This window comes from Babylonia areolata, chromosome 1 (assembly GCF_041734735.1).
Source record: "Babylonia areolata isolate BAREFJ2019XMU chromosome 1, ASM4173473v1, whole genome shotgun sequence".
Lineage (NCBI taxonomy): Eukaryota > Metazoa > Mollusca > Gastropoda > Neogastropoda > Buccinidae > Babylonia > Babylonia areolata.
The window spans coordinates 27,001,252-27,018,751 of record NC_134876.1 but is presented as its reverse complement, the minus strand read 5'-3'; the positions used below and the strand labels follow the sequence as shown (position 1 = coordinate 27,018,751).

At 44.9% G+C, this 17,500-nt stretch overlaps 1 protein-coding gene across 2 annotated transcripts in view; it reads left to right on the top strand.

Annotated features, from left to right (window-relative positions):
• LOC143291680 (cGMP-dependent protein kinase 1-like) overlaps window positions 1–17,500 on the top strand; it is a 207,260-nt gene that overhangs the window by 123,364 nt on the left and 66,396 nt on the right. For both annotated transcript variants that reach the window (XM_076601703.1, XM_076601695.1), the window contains exon 7: window positions 16,732–16,809. In XM_076601703.1, coding sequence (XP_076457818.1) covers window positions 16,732–16,809 — 78 coding nt within the window. The remainder of the gene's footprint in view (window positions 1–16,731; window positions 16,810–17,500) is intronic.

Genomic DNA, 17,500 nt, shown 5'->3' with positions numbered 1-17,500 from the left:
GAGAGAGGGAGAGAGAGAGGGAAAGAGAGAAGAGATAAAAGAGAGAGGGAGAGAGAGAAGAGAGAGAGAGAAGAGGGAAAGGGAAAGAGAGATAAGAGAAAAGTACATAGAGAAGAGAAGGGGGTATTGAGAGATGTGGGTTGAGGGACAAAGGACAAAGAGACAAAGATCACTGAGCCAGACACCATTCCTGAAGGTGGAACTTGAGTAGCTTTTCAGCTGACATTCTGCTTTCCCTCGTTCCCGGTAGCCAAGTTTTTGCCCTTTCCGTTCAGAATTTCACTTTGAATACCGCCACCCACAGCATGCAAGCTGGAGCCTTCTGTGAGAGCGTCCGCTTGTCGTTGTCCGCGTGGAGACGTCATTGTTTGTCGTAACCATTCTATGTCATACCCTTTGTATGTCATGTCACTGTTTTGCATAACCGTTGCATGTCGTAATCGCAATGTTGACGTCATTGTATGTCGTAACTATTCTATGTCGTAACCTTTGTATGTCATAGCCATTGTTTGTCGCAACAATTGCATACCATAAACGATGCATGTCGTAAACGCAGTGTTGACGTCATTGTATGCTGTAACCATTGTATGTCGTAACCTTTGTATGTCACAGCCATTTGATGTCATAATCGTTGTTTGTCATAATCGTTGCATGTCGTAATCGCTGTTTACTTCACTGTCTGTTTTAACCATTGTTTGTCATAACCTTTGTATGTCATAGCCATTGTAAGTCGTGATCATTGTATGTCATAATCGTTGCATGGAGTAATTGCTGTGTTGACGTAAATGTATGTCGTGATAGTTGTGATGATGTCAGTGTATGTCGTAATCGTTGACTTGACGTCAGTACAAAGTCGTAATCGTCATGGTGATGTTATTAATGTTATAATCAGTGTGGTGACGCCATTGCATGTTTTACTCGTTGTGGTTGTTGTTTGCCTTAATGGTGGTGGTGACGTCATATGCCGTAGTTGGAGTAGTGACGTCACAACATGTGATAGGCGCATTGACGTCATTGCCTGCCATAATTATTGTGATAACGTCATTGCATGTTGTGATGGCTGGTGACATCATTGTTTATAGCAGTGGTTATGGTGAGTCATTGCATGTTGTGGTTGTTGCTGTGACGTCATTGCGTATAACAGTGGTTGTGGTGACGTCATTGCGTGTCATGGTGGTGGTTGTGACGATATTTCATGTAGTAGTGGTTGTGGTGACGTCAATGCATGTCGCGATGGTTGTGGTGACGTCATCATGGGACGAGGGACGGTGTCCAGGGCAGACATGGTATGACGTAACACAGGGCTGTCAACATGTCCTTCTGTTTATATGTCTGTCTGTCCGTCAGTCTGTTTGCCTGTCTCTTTATCTGTCTGCCCAACCACTCTGTCTGTGAGTGTCTGACTGTCCGTCCGTCAGTTTGTGTGCATGTGTGTGTGTGTGTGTGTGTGTGTGTGTGTGTGTGTGTGTGTGTGTGAATGTCTTATCGTCAGTCTGTCTCTCTGTGTCTGAATGTCTGCCCATCTGTATGTGTGTGTGTGAATGTCTGTCCGTCAGTCTGTGTGTGTGTGTGTGTGTGTGTGTGTGTCCGTCAGTCAGTCTCTGTGTGTGAATGTCTGCCCATCTGTGTGTCTCTGTGTATGAATGTTTGCCCGTCAGTCTGTCTGTGTGTCTGAATGTCTGTCCGTCAGTCTGTCGGTCTGTGTGTGTGTGTGTGTGTGTGTGTGTGTGTGTGTGTGTGAATGTCTGCCTGTCAGTCTGTATGTGTGTGTGTGTGAATGTCTGTCCGTCAGTATGTCTGTGTGTGTGAATGTCTGTCCGTCAGTCTGTGTGTTTGTATGTCTGCCCATCAGTCTGTCTGTGTGTGTCTGAATGTCTGCATGTCAGTCTGTCTCTGTGTGTCTGAATATCTGCCCGTCAGTCTGTGTGTTTCTGAATATCTGCCCGTCAATCTGTGTGCGTCTGTGTGTGTGTGTGTGTGTGTGTGTGTGTGTGTGTGTGTGTGTGTGTGTGTGTGTGTGTTTGTGTGTGTGTTGTTGTTGTTGTTGTTCTTGTCCTGAATCTCCAATATCATGGGCATGTATTTCAACTTTGATTTTTCTTTTTGAATTGATTTGTCACTGCGAACATAGATTACAAAACATGCATGTGCATGACAGAGACATATTGTGGATCAGGGTTCATCCCCTCCCTAAACGGTCATTCTCCCACATCGACGATCAATCAGGTTTTAAAGGAAAAGAAAAGACAACACAATTGTAACCTGATCCCCACTACACTCACCCCCCCCCCCCCCCCCCCCCCCCCACAAAGACACACATTCACTCCCACACCAATGAACACACTGAACAACACAAAGGCACACATTCACTCCCACACCAATGAACACATTGAACAACACAAAGACACACATTCACTCCCACACCAATGAACACGTTGAACAACACAAAGACACACATTCACTCCCACACCAATGAACACACTGAACAACACAAAGACACACATTCACTCCCACACCAATGAACACGTTGAACAACACAGACACACATTCACTCCCACACCAATGAACACATTGAACAACACAGACACACATTCACTCCCACACCAATGAACACATTGAACAACACAAAGACACACATTCACTCCCACACCAATGAACACATTGAACAACACAAAGACACACATTCACTCCCACACCAATGAACACATTGAACAACACAAAGACACACATTCACTCCCACACCAATGAACACATTGAACAACACAAAGACACACATTTATCTCTCACATCAAAGAATATATTGAACAACACAAAAACACACATTTATCTTTCACGTTAAAGAACATATCGAACAACACAAAGACATACATTTATCTTTCACGTTAAAGAACATATCGAACAACATAAAGACACACACTGATTTACTCTCACACTAAAGAACGTATCAAACAACACAATGACATCCATGCGCCTTTACGCTTGCGTGAGGGGTGTTCATTTCTGTGTCGATTATAACCGAGATATCTCTGCCCCCTCACCCTACCCCTCTGTCTGTCTGTCTGTCTGTCTGTCTCTAGTGCACAAGCACACGCGCCGCACGCACAAACATACACCCATACGCACGCACGCACGCAAACACACACACACGCGCGCGCTTTTTTGTCTTTGTCTAAATCGATTTCAGTGGAAAAGTGTTACACTAGAGAAGAGGGACAACGCACGGCACTGTGGTATTTAGATCATGTTTTCAGCACGGAAAAGAAATCGATCAGTGTGCCTCTTAAAACATTATAAAGTAAAACACAAGAAAGCCTGCTAAACAAGCAGCAGAGCGTCGTTCTGTTCCAAACAAACAGACTTGTGACGTCACGTTGTGTGTGCCACAGAAATGGCCAAGCTTATAGAGGAAACATTCACAGCGCTCCAAGTTTCAAGAAACATCGTTTTGTCCTTTTCACCATTTCTTCTGGCCATGCCGCTAAAAGCAGGGAAAGCGCTGGAAAGGACATTAATGCCTTCTTACTCCGCGAACAAATCTCAGATTGATGATGAAGTTTGTACAAACTTTGCTTTTCTGCTTCCTCCAACTACCCCCACTTCCACCCCCTCACCTTTTTTCGCGTTCTTTTGGTGTGTTCAGTGTGTGAGGGGAGACCGTGACTGGTAAACTGGAATGGTTTTGGGGGAATAACTCGCTTCTTTTTGGTTCTTTTTCGTTTCTTTTCTTTTCTTTTCTTTTCGGGGGGTGGGGGGTGGTTGTTGGTTGTTTTGTGTGGGTTTTAGGGTGGGGGTTCGGGGGGGTTCTTTTTAAAATTGCCGCTTTTATTTTGTGTTACTGTTAGTTTGTATTTGTGTTCTTTTGTTTCTGTGTTTGTTTCTTCTGATTTAACGTTGTCTTGAAAATATAGTGTGTTTTTCTTCTTTCTTTTTCTGTACTTGTGTTCTGTTATATATCTGTTTCTCGTGATTTAACTTTTTGTCAGAAAATATACTGCATTTTACACTTGTTTGTTTTGCTGGGGTTTTTTCTCAGTGGCTATTTTGCTTCATTCATTTTGTGTTTTATGGGCTTTTTCTCCTTTTGTCCTTGTTAGAGAGAGACTGTAAGAGAACAACAGGTTGATGAGAAATGGCACATAGCTGTCAGATCGATGAGAAATGGTGGTTAGCTGACTGTCAGATCGATGAGAAATGGCACATAGCTGACTGTCAGATCGATGAGAAATGGCACATAGCTGACTGTCAGATCGATGAGAAATGGTACATAGCTGACTGTCAGATCGATGAGAAATGGTACATAGCTGAATGTCAGATCGATGAGAAATGGCACATAGGTGACTGTCACATCGATGAGAAATGGTACATAGCTGTCAGATCGATGAGAAATGGTACATAGGTGACTGTCTGATCGATGAGAAATGATACATAGCTGACTGTCAGATTGATGAGAAATGGTACATAGCTGACTGTCAGATCGATGAGAAATGGTACATTGCTGTCAGATCGATGAGAAATGGTACATAGCTGACTGCCAGATCGATGAGAAATAGTACATAGCTGACTGTCAGATCGATGAGAAATGGTACATAGCTGACTGTCAGATCGATGAGAAATGGTACATAGCTGACTGTCAGATCGATGAGAAATGGTACATTGCTGTCAGATCGATGAGACATGGTACATAGCTGACTGTCAGATCGATGAGAAATGGTACATAGCTGTTAGATCGATGAGAAATGGTACATAGCTGACTGTCAGATCGATGAGAAATGGTACATAGCTGACTGTCAGATCGATGAGAAATGGTACATTGCTGTCAGATCGATGAGAAATGGCACATTGCTGTCAGATCGATGAGAAATGGTACATAGCTGACTGTCAGATCGATGAGAAATGGTACATAGCTGACTGTCAGATCGATGAGTAATGGTACATAACGGACTGTCAGATCGATGAGAAATGGTACATAGCTGTTAGATCGATGAGGAATGGTACATTGCTGTCAGATTAATGAGAAATGGCACATAGCTGACTGTCAGATCGATGAGAAATGGTACATAGGTGACTGTCAGATCGATGAGAAATGGTACATTGCTGTCTGATCGATAAGAAATGGCACATAGCTGACTGTCAGATCGATGAGAAATGGTACATTGCTGTCAGATCGATGAGAAATGGTACATAGCTGACTGTCAGATCGATGAGAAATGGTACATAGCTGACTGTCAGATCGATGAGAAATGGTGGTTAGCTAGTCAACTGTCAGGTTGAGGATGAAGCTGAGGTTGTCACACACACACACACACACACACACACACACACACACACACACACACACACACACACACACACACACACACACACACACACACACACACACACACACACACACACACACACACACAGAGGCACAGAAGCAGTTCTGTTCGCAATTGCTGAGCTGAGAGAAGGTGGAGTGTCGATATTGTTTGGTTCACTTTCAAGTCCCTGAACTGGCCTTATGCGCTGGCTTCCAGGCCTCGCAGCAATTATTTGGAGTTTCTTTCCCAATGAGTATCTAAATGATTGATATATTTTGATCAATCAAACAGTCAATTGATTATCAAAAGCCCGGGGAGCGGGGGAAAGGGGGGGGGGGAGGTGATGAGTGAAGACCAGCCCCACGACACGCGGACCAAGCAGGCGAGGTTGAAGGTGAAGATCAGAAGGAAGCATTGTCTGGGAGCTAGACAGTGCACCGGCTGCCTTCTGTGCCCACATCGTGGAGTTACTAAAAATAAGTCTGGCAGCATTGTGTGGGGCTGCTTCAGGCGTCTTTCACCCACGTGAACGGCAGCCGTCAATCAAAACTTGATCCCATTTCGCTTCGGGCATCAGAAATTGTCTTTCGTTTCTAACTGAAATGCTGCTACCAAAATATAGAGAAAAAATAAAATAAAATAATAATAATAATAAATGATAATTAATGATAATAATAACAATAATGATAATGATAATAGTATCAGTATCAGTAGCTCAAGGAGGCGTCACTGCGTTCGGTCAAATCCATATACGCTACACCACATCTGCCAAGCAGATGCCTGACCAGCAGCGTAACCCAACGCGCTTAATCAGGCCTTGAGAAAAAAAAAAGTAAAATAAAAGAATGAAAAAAAAAAGAAAAGAAATAAAAATAAATAAATAAATAAATATATAAATAAAATAAAGAAAGAAAAATGGATAAATACATAAAAAATACTACTACTACTACTACTACTACTACTACTACTACTACTACTACTACTACTATTTATAAGGTGCAAAATCTTGATGAAGTCAACTCTATGCGTACAAAAATAAATAAATTAATTAATTAATAATAATAATAATAATAACAATGATAACCATGCACGTGAAGCTACATGTGGGCCTTTAGTCATGGTGTCTGTCCTGTGCTTTCTTGTTTGCTAGGTGCTGTCGTTTTTTCTTTGTCATGGCATCTGTCCTGTGCCTTTCTTGTTTTCTAGGTGCTGTCGTTTTTTCTTTGTCATTGTATCTGTCCTGTGCCTTTCTTGTTTTCTAGGTGCTGTCGTTTTTTCTTTGTCATTGTATCTGCCCTGTGCCTTTCTTGTTTGCTAGGTGCTGTCGTTTTTTTTCTGTCAGCCATGGTATCTGTCCTGTGCCATTCTTGTTTGCTAGGTGCTGTCGTTTTTTCTTTGTCATGGTGTCTGTCCTGTGCCTTTCTTGTTTGCTGGGTGCTGTCGTTTTTTTCTGTCAGTCAATGTGTCTGTCTTGTGCCTTTCTTGTTTGCTAGGTGCTGTCGTTTTTTCTTTGTCATGGTATCTGTCCTGTGCCTTTCTTGTTTGCTAGGTGCTGTCGTTTTTTCTTTGTCATGGTATCTGCCCTGTGCCTTTCTTGTTTGCTAGGTGCTGTCGTTTTTTCTTTGTCATGGTATCTGCCCTGTGCCTTTCTTGTTTTCTGGGTGCTGTCGTTTTTTCTGTCAGTCAGTGTGTCTGTCTTGTGCCTTTCTGGTTTTCTAGGTGCTGTCGTTTTTTTCTGTCAGCCATGGTATCTGTCCTGTGCCTTTCTGGTTTGCTGGGTGCTGTCGTTTTTTTCTTTGTCATGGTATCTGTCCTGTGCCTTTCTTGTTTTTAGGTGCTGTCGTTTTTTTCTTTGTCATGGTATCTGTCCTGTGCCTTTCTTGTTTGCTAGGTGCTGTCGTTTTTTTCTGTCAGCCATGGTATCTGCCCTGTGCCTTTCTTGTTTGCTAGGTGCTGTCGTTTTTTCTTTGTCATGGCATCTGCCCTGTGCCTTTCTTGTTTGCTAGGTGCTGTCGTTTTTTCTTTGTCATGGCATCTGCCCTGTGCCTTTCTTGTTTGCTAGGTGCTGTCGTTTTTTCTTTGTCATGGTGTCTGCCCTGTTCCTTTCTGGTTTTCTAGGTGCTGTCGTTTTTTTCTCGGCCATGGTATCTGTCCTGTGCCTTTCTTGTTTGCTAGGTGCTGTCGTTTTTTCTGTCAGTCAATGTGTCTGTCTTGTGCCTTTCTTGTTTTCTAGGTGCTGTCGTTTTTTTCTTTGTCATGGTATCTGCCCTGTGCCTTTCTTGTTTGCTAGGTGCTGTCGTTTTTTCTTTGTCATGGTATCTGCCATGTGCCTTTCTTGTTTGCTAGGTGCTGTCGTTTTTTTCTGTCAGTCAATGTGTCTGCCCTGTGCCTTTCTTGTTTGCTGGGTGCTGTCGTTTTTTCTTTGTCATGGTATCTGCCCTGTGCCTTTCTTGTTTGCTAGGTGCTGTCGTTTTTTCTGTCAGTCAGTGTGTCTGTCTTGTGCCTTTCTGGTTTTCTAGGTGCTGTCGTTTTTTTCTGTCAGCCATGGTATCTGTCCTGTGCCTTTCTGGTTTGCTGGGTGCTGTCGTTTTTTCTTTGTCATGGTATCTGTCCTGTGCCTTTCTTGTTTTTAGGTGCTGTCGTTTTTTTCTTTGTCATGGTATCTGTCCTGTGCCTTTCTTGTTTGCTAGGTGCTGTCGTTTTTTTCTGTCAGCCATGGTATCTGCCCTGTGCCTTTCTTGTTTGCTAGGTGCTGTCGTTTTTTCTTTGTCATGGCATCTGCCCTGTGCCTTTCTTGTTTGCTAGGTGCTGTCGTTTTTTCTTTGTCATGGCATCTGCCCTGTGCCTTTCTTGTTTGCTAGGTGCTGTCGTTTTTTCTTTGTCATGGTGTCTGCCCTGTTCCTTTCTGGTTTTCTAGGTGCTGTCGTTTTTTTCTCGGCCATGGTATCTGTCCTGTGCCTTTCTTGTTTGCTAGGTGCTGTCGTTTTTTCTGTCAGTCAATGTGTCTGTCTTGTGCCTTTCTTGTTTTCTAGGTGCTGTCGTTTTTTTCTTTGTCATGGTATCTGCCCTGTGCCTTTCTTGTTTGCTAGGTGCTGTCGTTTTTTCTTTGTCATGGTATCTGCCATGTGCCTTTCTTGTTTGCTAGGTGCTGTCGTTTTTTTCTGTCAGTCAATGTGTCTGCCCTGTGCCTTTCTTGTTTGCTGGGTGCTGTCGTTTTTTCTTTGTCATGGTATCTGCCCTGTGCCTTTCTTGTTTGCTAGGTGCTGTCGTTTTTTCTTTGTCATGGTATCTGCCCTGTGCCTTTCTTGTTTGCTAGGTGCTGTCGTTTTTTCTTTGTCATGGTATCTGCCCTGTGCCTTTCTTGTTTGCTAGGTGCTGTCGTGTTTTCTTTGTCATGGTATCTGTCCTGTGCCTTTCTTGTTTGCTAGGTGCTGTCGTTTTTTCTGCCAGTCAGTGTGTCTGTCTTGTGCCTTTCTTGTTTTCTAGGTGCTGTCGTTTTTTTCTTTGTCATGGTATCTGCCCTGTGCCTTTCTTGTTTGCTAGGTGCTGTCGTTTTTTCTTTGTCATGGTATCTGCCCTGTGCCTTTCTTGTTTGCTAGGTGCTGTCGTTTTTTCTGTCAGTCAATGTGTCTGCCCTGTGCCTTTCTTGTTTGCTAGGTGCTGTCGTTTTTTCTTTGTCATGGTATCTGCCCTGTGCCTTTCTTGTTTGCTAGGTGCTGTCGTTTTTTCTTTGTCATGGTATCTGCCCTGTGCCTTTCTTGTTTGCTAGGTGCTGTCGTTTTTTCTTTGTCATGGTATCTGCCCTGTGCCTTTCTTGTTTGCTAGGTGCTGTCGTTTTTTCTTTGTCATGGTATCTGTCCTGTGCCTTCCTTGTTTGCTAGGTGCTGTCGTTTTTTCTTTGTCATGGTATCTGTCCTGTGCCTTTCTTGTTTGCTAGGTGCTGTCGTTTTTTCTTTGTCATGGTATCTGTCCTGTGCCTTTCTTGTTTGCTAGGTGCTGTCGTTTTTTCTTTGTCATGGTATCTGCCCTGTTCCTTTCTTGTTTGCTAGGTGCTGTCGTTTTTTTCTGTCAGTCAATGTGTCTGCCCTGTGCCTTTCTTGTTTGCTGGGTGCTGTCGTTTTTTCTTTGTCATGGTGTCTGTCCTATGCCTTTCTTGTTTGCTAGGTGCTGTCGTTTTTTCTTTGTCATGGTGTCTGTCCTATGCCTTTCTTGTTTGCTAGGTGCTGTCGTTTTTTCTGTCAGTCAATGTGTCTGTCTTGTGCCTTTCTTGTTTGCTAGGTGCTGTCGTTTTTTCTGTCAGCCATGGTATCTGTCCTGTGCCTTTCTTGTTTTTAGGTGCTGTCGTTTTTTCTTTGTCATGGTATCTGCCCTGTTCCTTTCTTGTTTTTAGGTGCTGTCGTTTTTTTCTGTCAGTCAATGCTAGATCTGATAAAATAAAAAAAAAGACAGTTATAATCCTGACGCTTACTGCAGTCATTGCTAGATCTGATTAAAAAGAAAAGAGTTATAATCCTGACGCTTACTGCAGTCATTGCTAGATCTCATAAAAGGACAGTTATAATCCTGACGGTTACTGTAGTCATTGCTAGATCTGATGAAAAACAAAAACAATAAAAAACAGTTATAATCCTGACGCTTACTGCAGTCATTGCTAGATCTGATAGAAAGACAGTTATAATCCTGACGGTTACTGCAGTCATTGCTAGATCTGATAAAAAGACAGTTATAATCCTGACGCTTACTGCAGTCATTGCTAGATCTGATACCCCTTTCTTACAAGCGCCCCACAAAACCTATGAGCTGATTTATAAACAGCTCAGTGTCACATGCTCTTTGAGCAAACAAAACTCGTGATTCATCAGTGGTCCAGTGACCTGGCAAAGCAATGCATTCATCAGAAAAAAAAAGAGCAAAACAATTTTAAAAAAACAACAACAAACAACAACAGATAAATGTCGTCAGCCGTGCATGCTTGATCAGCGTCTCTCAGACACTGTCTTTACACGTGGCTGATTCTGTGTGATGGCTGACTTAACTGACAGTGTGTGCGTGTGTGTGTGTGTGTGTGTGTGTGTGTGTGTGTCTGCCTGTCTGTCTGTGTCTCTGTGTGTGTATCCCTTCCCTCCTCCTCCCCCCTCTGTCTGTCTGTCTGTCTCTCTCTCTCTCTCTCTCTCTCTCTCTGTCTCTCTCGCTCTCATTTTGTATACTGAGCAATGTCACATTCCACACGTTTTCAATGAATTATATTGAGCAATGTGACCTTCCTCGCGTTCTCTACATACTGAGCAATGCCACATTCAACACGTTCAATATGAAATAAACTGAGCAATGTATTGGCCACAAATATACTGTCACCTTCCACACATTCTCTACATACTGAGCAATGTCACCATCCACACGTTCTCTATATACTGAGCATTGTCACCTTCCACACGTTCTCTATATACTGAATAATGTCACCTTCTACACGTTCTCTATATACTGAGCAATCTCACCTTCCACACGTTCTATATATACTGAGCAATGTCACCTTCCACACGTTCTCTATATACTGAGCAATCTCACCTTCCACACGTTCTATATATACTGAGCAATGTCACCTTCCACACGTTCTCTATATACTGAGCAATGTCACCTTCCACACGTTCTCTATATACTGAGCAATGTCACCTTCCACACGTTCTCTATATACTGAGCAATCTCACCTTCCACACGTTCTATATATACTGAGCAATGTCACATTCCACACGTTCTCTATATACTGAATAATGTCACCTTCCACACGTTCTCTATATACTGAATAATGTCACCTTCCACACGTTCTCTACATACTGAGCAATGTCACCTTCCACACGTTCTCTATATACTGAGCAATGTCACTTTCCACACGTTCTCTATATACTGAGCAATGTCACCTTCCACACGTTCTCTACATACTGAGCAATGTCACCTTCCACACGTTCTCTATATACTGAGCAATGTCACCTTCCACACGTTCTCTATATTCTGAACAATGTCACCTTCCACACGTTCTCTAGATACTGAGCAATGTCACTTTCCACACGTTCTCAATATACTGAGCAATGTCACTTTCCACACGTTCTCTAGATACTGAGCAAAGTTAAATTTTCGATGTCTTTGATTGTTCTGTGCTTTATGTGTTTAATTCAGGGATTATATCGCTTCAGTAAAGTACATTTACTGACTGCGTTATGAAGTGATGCATTCAGCATAAACTGGTGTGTGTGTGTGTGTGTGTGTGTGTGTGTGTGTGTGTGTGTGCAGGAATTTGTTGCTTCAATGAAGAACGTTTATTGACTGAATTATGAAGTGATGCATTCTGCATTTACTCTAAGTTCGTTATTATCGGTGAGGCTCAAGTAACACACACACACACACACACACACACACACACACACACACACACACACACACACCTCCCCCCGTGCCCCCTCCCCCCACTCACCACCCCACACACACATACTCACACACACACAGACACACACACACATACTCACACACACACACACACACACACACACACACACACACACACACACACACACATCCCCCAATGTCCCATCCCCCCACTCACCCACCCCACCCACACATACACACATACTCACGCGCACACACACACACACACACACACACACACACACATTTAACTTGAACTTGATCAATTCTTTCCTTCTTGCAAGAAACCAAAAATAAGTATGGTAATTGGGGAACGTGGTCATTGTAACGGCTGATACATCACAACAGAGAGAGAGGTACAGTCAGTCTGGGAGACAGTGGGCAAGAGAGAGAACGAGAGAGAGAGAGAGGGAGAGATAATACAACACACAGCAAAGCACACACCAAAACAAATCCCCAAAGATTTTCGATTTCCGAGCACTGGGGCAGGTTTCTGGCACTTTGCTTTGAGACAGGGTTGGGACTGTCTTCCTCAAAGATTGACGTGTCTATTGAAACTTTCACAATGACCTCTCTCTCTCTCTCTCTCTCTCTCTCTCTCTCTCTCTCCCTCCCTCCCTCCCTCCCTCCCCCCCCCTCTCTCTCTCTCTCTGTCTCCTTTCGGTCTGTCAGTCTGTCTGTATTGGGAAAGCACGTGACTGTGCACGTAAAGGTACACGTGACTGTGTTACTGTGGGGTGTACACGACTCATTCTGTCTGTCCTACAACATAACGCAGGCCTGCGTGTCTAAACTGGTATACACTGGCAAGTGTGGATGCCTTCTGCGTTTTAAATGAATGAGGATTGCATACGATTCTTGATTAACAACTTATGGAAAATTGAAACTTTTAAAACGATGTCGCCATCGTTTTGTTTTCGTTTATTCATAGCAGCTGATAATTGTCTCGGAACTGAACGCTGATATTGTTATGAGATGAGATGCGTGTGTGTGTGTGTGTGTGTGTGTGTGTGTGTGTGTGTGTGTGTGTGTGTGTCCGGTTTGATAACAGTAAGGGGGCTCTGCCAGCGGTTCTTCTTTCTTTCTTTCTTTCTTTTTCACAAGGGGGCTGAACTGTGCATGGGTGTATGTCGTTCCTGTCTGTCTCCATGTCTGTCTGTCTGCATGCTGCATGTGTATCTGTCTCTCTGTCTTCACTGATTATTATTATTATGTCATGTTTTTGCTCATCGTCATGAATACATGTACATGCATGAGGGTGGTCATGTGTGCGTGGGTGGGTGGTTAATCGAGGAATTTGGTGAATTGAATGAATGGGAAATCAGAGAGTGTAGTTACCTGCTATAACATCATCATAATCTTCCTTTTCCTCTTCCTTCTTTGTCCTCCCTCTTCAAACTTCTCTCTCTCTCTCTCTCTCTCTCTCTCTCTCTCTCCTCTTCTCTCTCTCTGTCTGTCTCTCTCTGTCTCTGTCTCTCTGTCTGTCTCTGTCTGTCTCTGTCTCTCACTCTCTGTCTGTCTGTCTGTCTCTCTCTCTGTGTCTCTGTCTCTGTCTCTCTGTCTGTCTGTCTCTCTCTCTGTGTCTCTCACTCCCCGTTCCTCCCCCTCATCATGGTCCTCCCTCATCGTGAAGCAAACAAGGAGCACTCAGTGTGGAGAGAGGGCTGAATCAGACTGGCTTGGGGAGGGGGTCACGTGGCAGGGGCGCCAGACAATCCATAGTCCTAGAGGCCAGACAATCCATAGTCTATAGTCCATAGTCATGGAGGCCAGACAATACATAGTCCTAGAGGCCCCCTGGAGGCCAGACAATCCAAAGTCCTAGAGGCCAGACAATACATTGTCATAGAGGTCCCCTGGAGGCCAGACAATCCATATTCCTAGAGACCAGACAGTCCATAGTCCTGGAGGCCAGACAATCCAAAGTCCTAGAGGCCAGATAATCCATAGTCCTAGAGGCCCCCTGGAGGCCAGACAATCCATAGTCCTAGAGACCAGACAATCCATAGTCCTAGAGGCCCCCTGGAGGCCAGACAATCTATAGTCCTAGAGGCCCCATGGAGGCCAGACAATCCATAGTCCTAGAGGCCCCCTGGAGGCCAGACAACCCATAGTCCTTTATTATGGAATGAACTCTGTGTAAAACACTAATGTCTCTCTCTCTCTCTCTCTCTCTGTGTGTGTGTGTGTGTGTGTGTGTGTGTGTGTGTGTGTGTGTGTGTGTGTATAGAGAGAGAGAGATGTATATATGTATGTGTGTGTGTGTGTGTGTGTGTGTGTGAGAGAGAGAGAGAGAGAGAGCGCTCCAGGACACGTTCTTGTGTGTGTGTGTGTGTGTGCGTGTGACTGCCTGAAAGACGGAGGGAGTGCATGACTCGTTTACAGAACGGGAGTGTGTGTGAGGGAATGAATGAGCGAGAAAGAGAGGGACAGAGAGAATGGGAGAAGAGCGTCTAAAAAGCAGATTGATTTGGTTTTACTTCTTCCAAAACTTCTGGAATATTTCTATAGCTTCTGACACAGGCGTCAGGGCAAAGCCATGCACAGACACACAGACATAGGCACACAGAAACGCAGACACATATGCACAGTGAGAGAGAGGGAGAGAGAGGTGACACTGGCTGTGGTATTGTGTGACAGGACTAGAGAGAGAGGTGACACTGGCTGTGGTATTGTGTGACAGGACTAGAGAGAGAGAGAGGTGACACTGGCTGTGGTATTGTGTGACAGGACTAGAGAGAGAGAGAGAGGTGACACTGGCTGTGGTATTGTGTGACAGGACTAGAGAGAGAGAGAGGGGGGGGCGTGACACTGGCTGTGGTATTGTGTGACAGGACTAGAGAGAGAGAGAGAGAGGGGTGACACTGGCTGTGGTATTGTGTGACAGGACTAGAGAGAGAGAGAGGGGGGTGACACTGGCTGTGGTATTATGTGACAGGACTAGAGAGAGGGGGGTGACACTGGCTGTGGTATTGTGACAGGACTAGAGAGAGAGAGAGGGGGGGGTCACACTGGCTGTGGCATTGTGTGACAGGACTAGAGAGAGAGAGGGGGGGGTCACACTGGCTGTGGCATTGTGTGACAGGGGGGTGACACTGGCTGTGGTATTGTGTGACAGGACTAGAGAGAGAGCGATGACACTGGCTGTGGTATTGTGTGACATGACTGGAGAGAGAGAGAGGGGGGTGACACTGGCTGTGGAATTGTGTGACAGGACTAGAGAGAGAGAGAGAGGGGTGACACTGGCTGTGGTATTGTGTGACAGGACTAGAGAGAGAGAGAGAGGGGTGACACTGGCTGTGGTATTGTGACAGGACTAGAGAGAGAGAGAGGGGTGACACTGGCTGTGGTATTGTGTGACAGGACTAGAGAGAGAGAGAGGTGACACTGGCTGTGGTATTGTGTGACAGGACTAGAGAGAGAGAGAGAGGGGTGACACTGGCTGTGGTATTGTGTGACAGGACTAGAGAGAGAGAGGGGGGTGACACTGGCTGTGGTATTGTGTGACAGGACTAGAGAGAGAGAGAGAGGGGTGACACTGGCTGTGGTATTGTGACAGGACTAGAGAGAGAGAGGGGGGTGACACTGGCTGTGGTATTGTGTGACAGGACTAGAGAGAGAGAGAGAGAGGTGACACTGGCTGTGGAATTGTGTGACAGGACTAGAGAGAGAGAGAGAGAGGTGACACTGGCTGTGGAATTGTGTGACAGGACTAGAGAGAGAGAGAGAGAGAGAGGTGACACTGGCTGTGGTATTGTGTGACAGGACTAGAGAGAGAGAGGGGGGTGACACTGGCTGTGGTATTGTGTGACAGGACTAGAGAGAGAGAGAGGGGTGACACTGGCTGTGGTATTGTGTGACAGGACTAGAGAGAGAGAGAGGGGTGACACTGGCTGTGGTATTGTGTGACAGGACTAGAGAGAGAGAGAGAGGGGTGACACTGGCTGTGGTATTGTGTGACAGGACTAGAGAGAGAGAGGTGACACTGGCTGTGGTATTGTGTGACAGGACTAGAGAGAGAGGTGACACTGGCTGTGGTATTGTGTGACATGACTGGAGAGAGAGAGGTGGTGACACTGGCTGTGGAATTGTGTGACAGGACTAGAGAGAGAGAGAGGTGACACTGGCTGCGGTATTGTGTGACAGGACTAGAGAGAGAGAGAGGTGACACTGGCTGTGGTATTGTGTGACATGACTGGAGAGAGAGAGGTGGTGACACTGGCTGTGGAATTGTGTGACAGGACTAGAGAGAGAGAGAGAGAGTGGTGACACTGGCTGTGGTATTGTGTGACAGGACTAGAGAGAGAGCGATGACACTGGCTGTGGTATTGTGTGACATGACTGGAGAGAGAGAGGGGGGTGACACTGGCTGTGGTATTGTGACAGGACTAGAGAGAGAGCGGTGACACTAGCTGTGGTATTGTGTGACAGGACTAGAGAGAGAGAGAGAGAGAGTGGTGACACTGGCTGTGATATTGTGTGACAGGACTAGAGAGAGAGGTGACACTGGCTTTGGTATTGTGTGACAGGACTAGAGAGAGAGGGGGGTGATACTGGCTGTGGTATTGTGTGACAGGACTAGAGAGAGAGGGGGGGTGATATTGGCTGTGGTATTGTGTGACAGGACTAGAGAGAGAGAGAGAGGTGACACTGGCTGTGGTATTGTGTGACAGGACTAGAGAGACAGAGAGAGGTGACACTGGCTGTGGTATTGTGTGACAGGACTAGAGAGAGAGAGAGAGAGAGGTGACACTGGCTGTGGTATTGTGTGACAGGACTAGAGAGAGAGCGGTGACACTGGCTGTGGTATTGTGTGACAGGACTAGAGAGAGAGAGGTGACACTGGCTGTGGTATTGTGTGACAGGACTAGAGAGAGAGAGGGGTGGGGTGACACTGGCTGTGGTATTGTGTGACAGGACTAGAGAGAGAGAGGTGACACTGGCTGTGGTATTGTGTGACAGGACTAGAGAGAGAGAGGGGTGGGGTGACACTGGCTGTGGTATTGTGTGACAGGACTTTTTCCAAGAGGGGGAGGCCATCATTCGGGAAGGCTGCACGGGCGACACCTTCTTCCTCATCAACAGGGGAGAGGTCAGTGAGGTCACTGTGATGATAACAATGGTGATAATGATGATGATAATGATAATCTTCCTCATCAACAGGGGCAAGGTCAGTGAGGTAGCAATAATGATAATGATAATGCTCCTCATCAACAGGGTCGAGGTCAGTGAGGTCACTGTCATGGTGACAGTGTCATGATAATGCTGATAATGATGATGATGATAATGGTAATCTTCCTCATCAGCAGGGTCGAATTCAGTGTGGTCACTGTCAAGGTGATAGGAATGATGATGATAATAATGATGATGATAATGACGATGATGATAATGCTAATCTTCCTCGTCAACAGGGGCGAGGTGAGTGAGGTCACTGTGATAATAATGATAATAATGATGATGATAATGATGATAATAATAATCTTCCTCATCATCAGGGGCGAGATCAGTGTGGTCACTGTGATGATAATGATAATAATGATGATGATAATGATGATAATAATAATCTTCCTCATCATCAGGGGCGAGATCAGTGTGGTCACTGTGATGATAATGATAATAATGATGATGATAATGATGATAATAATAATCTTCCTCATCTTCAGGGGCGAGATCAGTGTGGTCACTGTGATGATGATAATATGTGTCATGATAATGCTGATCATAACGATGATGATGATGCTGAGGATGATAATAATACTAATATTGATAATAATACTAATAAC